General features: G+C 40.5%; 1 protein-coding gene across 1 annotated transcript in view; it reads left to right on the top strand.

Annotated features, from left to right (window-relative positions):
* The window catches only part of gtf2e2 (general transcription factor IIE, polypeptide 2, beta), a 54,150-nt gene extending 44,642 nt beyond the window's left edge, over positions 1–9,508 (top strand). Inside the window, exon 8 of the mRNA XM_084319535.1 lies at positions 8,374–9,508. Within this exon, the coding sequence (XP_084175661.1) occupies positions 8,374–8,493 (120 nt within the window). The 3' untranslated portion in view covers positions 8,494–9,508. The remainder of the gene's footprint in view (positions 1–8,373) is intronic.
* The last annotated feature ends 492 nt before the right edge of the window (positions 9,509–10,000 follow it).

Here is a 10,000-nt window from a genome sequence, read left to right on the forward strand (position 1 = left end):
TTTTCATACATGCCCTTTGTTATTAATGTTTCACATTTTGTTTATCATTTTGGAAATAAATTCTATTTGAATAAATTATATTTTTGAAAGCTAACCTCACCTTTTAATTGCCAAATAATAACATACACTCTTACCAGGGGTCAAAACAATGCCATTTACTGCTTTTTATATAGAAATAAAATGTATATTATGCATAATTGAGTTTGGAATTTTGGCCCGGCCCTCCAACATATTTTCAGTTGCTCATTCGGCCCCCCCGGGAAAAATAATTGCCCACCCCTGCTTTAGACCGTATTTTAGTATGAATATGTGAATGAAAAAGTAGAACGTTGCTACATCCTAAACGATAGATACTTGACGTTGAATGGGCCATAGTAATGTCAATTTAGCAATACAATTTAAAACGTTATAGCCCTGCAAAGAAGGGGAACATCTCCATAGACAAATAGAGCTGGCAGAGGATGGTATAAGGATGGATAAGCGTGGCAGAGAAAGGGTTAATCAATACGATCAATGGATTCAGTGAACCATATCACCCTGGGTTGGTAGTTTTAGTGCTGTCAATCGATTAAAATATTTAATCTGATTAATCGGATGATTGTCCATAGTTAAATCGCGATTAATCGCAAATAAAAAAAATATATAAAAAATTTATATCTTTTTTTTTATCCACTTTTTCTCCCATTTTCTATTTTTCTCCCATCCCAATTTCGTATCATCCAATTCAACCCTCCCCTGTCTCGAACGCTGTTTCATGCCTCCCACAAGCCGGCTGCAATGTGGACTAAGTCATACATAGCACGAGTCCCCTCCGATACTCGAGGTAACAGCAGTCGCATCTTTTCACCTGCGCGGCGCGATCTTTCAGCGTCAGGGGTCTGCGCTTTGGAGGGGCGCCGCTCCCATCGCTTCCTGATTCTACTGCGCAGGCGCACCAACCGACCTGTAGGAGTCGCTGTCCACAACGCCCGATCCCCACCCATCAGTTTCCCACCCCCTAATACTGCCAATGTGTATTAGTACGGACGACCAGCTAAACTGAAAGCAATGTGGAGCGCTGGGCTTGAACAGGCGAACCCAGCGTCTCCTGCATTCGTGGTGAGCGCCTTGCCCACTGCACCACGTAGCCGCCCCAAAATGTATCTACCTTAACTCATTGGCCGACGATTATATACGCGTTTGTCCGACAACCGTTGAACGCCAACCACGTATATATACGTTATTTGATCATTATTTCTTTTATTCAATATTTCTATTCATTACAGGCGCACGGACTCGGGGTTAACATGGGGAATCCTCATGATAATGTAAAAGTGCAATACCGGCCGCATCACGCTAGATGGCGGTATCGAGCACCCTTTCTACCTTGTATCTTTCTCGGTGGGATGGCCCCAGGTCTCCGGTTTCACTCTTCCTTGTCGGCCGAGTGGAATGGTTCTCCCGGTTCCAAGCGCGTCAAATATCGCCGATCCATATGTTGTGGTGAATTATGCCGTCGACGAAATGGACATTGGATATACCAGATGGCGATCAAACAATTGGAATATTGTTTTTGGAATACTCCCGGCCACAGGTAAGGGCGATTTGACGTAAATTTTTGCTTGATCCTGCAATGCTTTCATACCGATCGGGCTGATAACCGTTTTTTAGTGTTCAATGCGAATGCCATTACTGACAATCAAATAATCAGAAACAACCCCCCCCCCCCTTTCATGCATTCATGATGGAACATAATAGCTATGATGTAGATTGATTTCGGGATAATAGCGTATACAGGCAAGACATGGCAATGTCTATAGTGGAATCGACGTATAGGGCTTTAACTCAGGATTTCATGAATTACCCTAGACCGCTCTAAAACCATACTTATATTCACCACGGTATAACACAGGAACGTATGGATGGAGAAATTCATTCTTTCTCACATACTGAACGATAGATAGGTGATGTCAAATGGGCCATAGTATTGTATCCATAGCTATAATATAGAATATAGTTATAGCTCTACAAACAAGGTGACTCAGTCCTATATTTTAACGTGTGGCAATGCGACCACAGGGCGATGACTAATCCCCGGCGGCCAATCAGTTAAACGGATATTTTTCAAGTTCAAAGTTTTAATACTCTTATCAACATGAGTCAACAAATGCTTGCTTTATGCAGCAATTTAACACAAAAGGATGACCCTCATGCATTGCAAATTTGCATCAAATTCAAAACAGAGTGATGCACAAAATAACTTAAAAGAAAATAATAATTTAAAACAATGAATAAAGTGTGCATGAAATAATAGGGGAAAGAAAACATTAGGAACACAAGGGCTGAGGACTCACACCCCCGCCCCCCCCCCCCCCCCTCTCTCTCACACACACACACTCTCCCAGCTATCTTTCTCTCTGGCCCCTTCCTCATCTCTCTCTCTCTCGCTCGCGCTCTCTGGCTCTCTGTCTCTCTCTCTCTCTGTCTGTCTCTCTCTCTCTCTCTCTCTCTCTCTCAAACAAACAAACAAACAAACAAACAAACATAGTCAATGAGAGAGTATCAATAATACACCTGAGTGAAGTCTAGTAAAAAAATAAATACAAATCTAAAGTTAATCGTGAGTTAGAAAAATGTGTGGCATTAATAGATTTGTGCGTTAATACAGCGTTAACTTTGACAGCCTTTCACATTGCATCTTAAACTGGAAGCGTGTTCTCATACACCTGAATATACAGATGAGCAGTGGAATGTTTGTTACAAACAGACACAGAATCCGCTGCTTGTATTTGCGTTCCAAATGGGGAGGAGAGCATTTGCACCTATAGCATTTTTGACCAGGCACAGACTCTGGGTTCTTTAGAGGGAACTTAAATTTTTTTTTTTTACATGATATGAAATCGTGCGGATACTTTTCAATCTGACTTATGAATCATGCTGATAACACACTACTTATTCCAGAGCTCCAGGGCCTCAAAGAAACCGGAGCCATTTCTCTTGCTATGCATAATGACTACTTTATTCCCCCTCACTTAACACCTTCCAGGCTGAGAGCAGCCAGTGGCTTTGCTAGTCTGATGACTTGTGACCCCGCTTCTATCTCCAGGCCATCAGGATGCTCAATGACTCTATGCCCAACCATAGGGAGGTGTAGTCTGACGTCACTTTGGACCGCCCGCGAGGTCCACCCGTATAGGGATTCATCATTGGGAAAATGGATTATCGGCTATTGTAACAATCTGCCTCATGAACATTGGAAAGCTTTCCATTTTTGCACAAAATGAGTTCCCTTCTATCACTAACATTATTGTTTAAGCATTTTTGGTTGAAATAAAATTCAACGTAATTATTTTATGATTAATTGCGAATATTTTTATGTTGAGCTATAGATTGTGGATGAATATGCACAGAAAGGTACACCATGCAAATGTTCATACTTTATTTATTTTAAACGAGATGATTTAGAAATGGCCAATGGGGAAATACATTGCGATTTCGCGAGGTGGACTGGCCGGAAACCGCAACATACGTAACCACTACACCTCCCTATTGCACACACTCACTTTAAACAAACATTCATCTTTTTACTCTATGAAGCACATTATCAGGGGCTCATACAGAAACAAGCATTTCACTGTAATGTACATGTACTTTTTTTTTATCCACTTTTTCTCCCATTTTCTATATTTTCTCCCATCCCAATTTCGTATCATCCAATTCAACCCTCCCCTGTCACGAACGCTGTTTCTTGCCTCCCACAAGCCGGCTGCAATGTGGACTAAGTCATACATAGCACAAGTCCCCTCCGGTACTTGAGGTAACAGCAGTCGCATCTTTTCACCTGCGCAGCTCGATCTCTCAGTGGCGAGGAGTAACGCGTGGGAGGCTCACGCTGCCCCCGACACTTCCTGATTCTACTGCGCAGGCGCACCAACCGACCTGTAGGAGTCGCTGTCCACAACGCCCGATCCCCACCCATCAGTTTCCCACCCCCTAATACGGCCAATGTGTATTAGTATGAACGACCAGCTAAACTGAAAGCAATATGGAGCGCTGGGCTCGAACAGGCGAGCCCAGCGTCTCCGCATTCGTGGCGAGCGCCTTGCCCACTACGCCACGTAGCCGCCCTTAATGTACATGTACTTTATACATGACAAATAAAAGCAAACTTGAAACTTGTGAGATCTTATAACCAACTAGAGCAGGGGTTCCCAAACTTTTTCAGCTCGAGACCCAAAAGAGAAATTTGGTGTTTTCCCGGGACCCAAACTTACAAAAATACATCATGAATTGCCATAACATACATTTATAAACTACTGATAAAGTACATCACAGCAATAATCAGAGTGTAATGTTAAGTTGCTCACCACCTCATAACATATGTACATACAATTTTGTAACACTTTTAAAAACAAACATGTTCTACTCTCCTCTATTTCTCACCCCTTTTTCAACTCTCCATTTCTTACCCCCCCCCCCCTCCGTCCCTCAACCTTAAACCCCAACATTGAGCAACATTCTGATTAATTTGTACTGACTTATTTAAAAATTCTACTGACATCATGCTAGAAGGGGTATAATATTTCATCTATGGCACAATGAAATCTAATGAGAGGTATGTGGCTGGTTGAAGTTTTCAACCAGCAGATCTATTCTGGGCTTGGTTTTTGAAAGTGCTATTCTGAGGTCATGCTGAGCATTTAGTCTGTTTCTGTATTTGTTTTTCAGGTATGCTAGAGTAGAACACCCAGATTCACATAAGTATGTGGTGCCAAACTGAATCAACACATCTACAACTTAAAAAAAAATATATATAAATTTGTATTTTTTTAAATTTTTTTATATATATATTTTTTTTTATTGGCGACTCAATAAAAACGTGAAACGTAATTCACTCGCAGCTCTGGCTGTCGTTGTGGTAGATAATAATAATAATAATAATAATAATAATAATAATAATAATAATAATAATAATAATCAGGTTTTTATGCACATGAGTCTCCCGAACACGTAAGAACCAAGCCCAGAGTCGATCAGAGCTTCCTACGCTGAGATATGGTCACTTTTCCGCACCTACCCCTACCGGTGAATGTGTCATGCCTCCGTGGATTCCCAGAGGTATTACACGGTGCGCGAAAGTTACCATAGCGTAGGAAAATCTGATCAACTCGGGCTTGGTTTAACTTTTTCGGGAGACTCATGTGCACAAAAACCTTATTATCATGATCATGTCACATTCACAACGACAGCCCGAGCTGTGAGTGAATTACGCGAAGGGGAGCAAAGCCTTGTAAATTGTATCTGAATCTCTCCGTCGCATAAAGGAGTCACTCTCACTCTCACTGTCTCACTCTCACTCTCACTCTCACAAGTAGACAAACGTTACACTCAACTGTAATTCTTTAAACAGCGAGGGAAATTATACAGCCGGACAAGTTAACAATAATTAACACATTTACAAGCTGTATTAAGTTTAGCAAATAAGGAAACGGATAGAGAACATTTCAAAGCACTCAAAATTGCCATTATCTAAATTTGTACCTTCTGAATTGCGCAACGTTTTCAGCATTTCTGAAGAATCTTCTCTGCCGGCACAATCTGACCTAGACCGTGCCTGATTTTAACACCTTGGCAGTCAGGTGTGAACAATAGCTCTTGTTACCATCCCTAACCCCGCCCCCCACCTGATTAGCTGTCATCTGTCACATAGACTTCGCTGCATTATGGATTCTCTTATAGAATAGAATAGAATAGAGGCAGCGTGTTCTGAAATAGGTCTCAACTAGTGCGCAATGAATGAAAAGCAGACTTAAGTCGGACAGACTGGTGCACGTGTGTTAACGCTTCATGTGCGTCATGTGTATAATAATGTTGATTTTACAGACATCCTCTGAATTAAAGGGGAACTATTTTACTATTTCTTTCACTATTTGGGCACTTTTACACAATTCCTGTGAGTCTATGGAACACCTCTGTAATATATATATTTTTTTTATTCATTGTTTTGTATTTCTAATCAAGTCCTCAAAAACAGCATTTTTCTACCTCAAGATTTCGAGCTGTTTTGAGCCTGGGCTCCTAAACCACTGAGCACCGTTGTGTTCGCCTGAACATTAACATGCAGCGGTGACTATATGACATCACATATAGGCACATTTTCAAACGACTCAGTTCAGTGAGGGTGAATATTGTGAGAGGAGAATTGGAAGAATGCGCCAATATGAGAATTTTGAGACATAGATCATATTAATATAAGTTCACATAGCTAGGAAACAATGCTAAACACTCAAAAAGGCCATTTATAAGATAGTTCCCCTTTAAATAATTACAATAATACTGTTATCAATACAACAAAATATGGCATTCAACCGATGTATTGGTTGAGGGATAATAACAGCGCGGCGCTGACAGACGGCTGTTAAATATGTTGCAACGTGCACGGGCTGACTGCCCACAGACAGGCCGTCGGAACGTTCATTTGGGAGAAATAAATAATGACAGCGGGCACAAAGTTTAAAGAATTCCATATAAATTGATAGTTTATTAAGATGCAGCAGGTGGCTTGGGGATAAAACATAGGAGCGCCCCTCTGGACACACACACACACACACACAATATCACATAGCCATTGCATTTTTTTGTTCAGTAAATAAATGCTTATTTTCTTATAATTATAATAATAAATTCGACTATCTGTATTTATTGATGTGCGCCTATGTTTTTAATTACTTCATTTGGAAGAAATCATTGGTGATTGCGTGTGGATTCTACAGAATTAAATAATTATATTATGAATTAATGAAAACTTTATTTAACAGATTGCAGAATGGGTACAATACAGTACGGTTCAATACACACAATTGTTAAGGGGATGCAGTCCAGACCAGAGAAAGACGTTTGTCTTGTTTACATCAGGGTCCCCCATTTTCAATTCATAGTGACATTTATGACATACACAACATACATGACATACAGGTATATAGTACTGCTACATTTGTGACATACGATATGCAAATATACAGTACTGTTACCCATAGATCCTAACAAAAGCACTTTGAACTGCAACCTCTGTATGAAAAGTGCTATACAAATAAAGTTATTATTATTATTATTAACAGAGATTATATACATATGATGGGGACGAGACTGTACATTTGGAGGGGGTGGGTGGGCGGGAGAAAAATTATACATACAGTTGAGAGAAAATATAATACATACGGTGGGGAGGAGACTGTCTATTTGGGGGGGGGGGGGTTGGACCTTTACGGTGGCCAGTTTCGAATTGCAGCCTCCCGTAGGTGCTCGTTCAGAGCGGTTTTGAAAGTGGGTAGGGATTCACATTGTTTTACGGCTGTGGGTAGGGCGTTCCACATTGTTGTGGCATAATTGCGAAATGTGTTTAGTCCCTTGTTTGTGCCGAATCTGGGTTGCACATGATTTGTGGAACTCCCTCTGGTGTTGTGGGCGTGGTATTCACTGACCTTTGGGAAGTATTTCGACATGCACATGGGTACCTGTGTGGTGTAGTGTGTGTGGTGTTTGTTATTTATAACAAAATTATAACCAAAGACGGCAATCAACCTCAAAATTAACCCTGTCTGCAGGTAGACAGTCCTAATGGCTGTAACTATATGACTTTTAAATGAAAAATGTTCATCTAGCCAGATTCCAAGATATTTATATTCTTTAACCTTTTCTATTACTTATTTCAAGTCGTAATATGCAAATAATTTTTAGTAATATCTCTGGCCCTAGAGAACACCATAAATTAGTTTTGCTTGCATTGAGTACAAGCTTAAGGCCAATGAGCTCATCTTGCAGAGCATTAAATTAGTTCTAGATTTCCAATAGCTGATTGTACAGAGTCCGCAATGCAGTAGATAATTGTGTAATTTGCGTATAGATGAGCTTGACAGCCACTCAGGGATAACATAATGGCATTAACCATTAATATAGATAGTGAATAGAACGGAGGCCCAGGATCGATGCTTGTGGAACACCTTTTGTAATGGGTAATCATTCTGACTGCGTACACCCCACTTTCACACATTGGTGTGTCCACCATATAAATAGCTCAGGAACCAACCGCAAGCATTGCTATCAAGACCAATACTGTGTAGTCTATTTAAAAGAAGAAAATGATCAACCATATCAAATAATCTTTGTCTGCGAATACTATATCATTAATAACTAAAGTGGTCTTCCCAAACTATGCCATATCATATATATATATATATATATATATATATATATGTGTGTGTGTATATACAGTATATATAACCATAATTGATCTAGGAATGATGGCGTGGGGTCTAAATCTTTATATCACTTAACCAATTGACCTGTGATTGGAGCCTGTATGTTCTGTCTTAACTCTGTCTCTTCTGTCTGCAGTTACCAATGCATAGGAGGAAGAAGCCCGGTGGCCAGAAGAAGAGGCGCTTCAAGACCCACAACGACCATTTGGCAGGAGTGCTGGAGGACTATTCAGAGGGTGTGCCTCTCAAGAAGTGACCACTTCCTGTCCAGAGAGGTGTTGTGTAGAAACTGATGTCCTGAAATGGTTGGAGATGGAGAATAACCGTCTCACCAAAACTGCAATTCAAAGACTTAGGGCTAGATCCACAAAGATTGGATTGCACGGTGCTAATTGCATCCTTACTTACAATTCATTATGATTATTGATTATCAATCAATCACCACGCAGGGGGATGCAGACCAGAGAAAGACTTTCGTCTTGTTTACATCAGGGTCCCCCATTTTCAATTCATAATGGATTGTAAGTAAGGGTGCAATTAGCACCGTGCAATCCATTCTTTGTGGATCTAGCCCTTAGTCTGGCCTCAATAGTGTTAACTGGCTTGTTTTCTTCTCCTTGCACTCTTTTTACCCCCCAGTGAATGCTGATCTTGCTGTACATGGATTTAGTACAGGTGTGTGTGTGTAGTTGAATCCTATCAAATTGGTTTACTGACCAGTGATACAATAAGAGACTAGGATTATGGGATGATTTAAGGCACTGGATGTCTATGCCAAAACTACCAACATAAAAGGGGCCCTGCCATTAATCATTATGTTTAGCATTCAGTTCTTAAAAGCAAAAGTGAAACCTTTTATTTTATTTTCTTGCTCAATATACCATGGACACTGTGTGCAGCCCCCCCCCCCCCCCCCCCCCCCGAAATGTGTTTGTGTATGGAATGTTTTAATGGCAGTCGACCACATCTGCTGTGGTACATTATTTTCTACTGTTTCATGAAAATCGCAGCATAGTGCAATTGTTTCTGATTTAGTTTGGCAAAAGTACACCTTTATAAACTCCAAGCTTCAGGCTAAACATGTGAACTCCATAACGTGTTCTGACACCAGGTTTGTTTTTACTTGTTTAATGGGCTTCTGTGTGATGTCCCTGTGCTGGTGGCTGTCGCTAATTAACATGGTCTTCTCACCATTGGGGCACAAAGTTACATGCTGTATATTTTACTGAGGCCTTTTCAAAGAACTCACTCAATAAAACATGAGAAAACGACTCTGTCCGTAAAGTCCGAAATAGAAGGTAAGATATTGAAATGTTTGGTATTGTCCCGCCTAATCATACACACAATTCTAATGGTCCCTCATGAAATTTGGCACAGTTATATCTCAATTAATATCTCCATTTTATATTAAATTTTTTTGGTCAACTTACATGAGGCAATTGAAATTAGTCTTTTTTACATATCCCTCCTAAGAGGTCATAATAGCGCAGGGTTGCTGGCCTGGCAGTGCAGTTAGGGGTTCAGTGTCTCACTCAAAGGCAGTTCCAACATGATGTCGAGAGGAGTCTGACTTGAACCAAGAAGGAACCCTCAAGAGTACTAGACAACTGCTTTATTAGTCTGTCTCCTTGAAATACACCACCACCACCAGCATTTTCAAAGCCGTTTATTGAGTCTTATAGAAAACATCCCAGCAGTTTGCCCCACCCTAATATCAAAAAAAACCTACCACCACAATTGATCTATCTCAAACTCCGCCGAAT

This window comes from Notolepis coatsorum, assembly GCF_963971535.1.
Source record: "Notolepis coatsorum genome assembly, chromosome: 7".
Classification (NCBI taxonomy): domain Eukaryota; kingdom Metazoa; phylum Chordata; class Actinopteri; order Aulopiformes; family Paralepididae; genus Notolepis; species Notolepis coatsorum.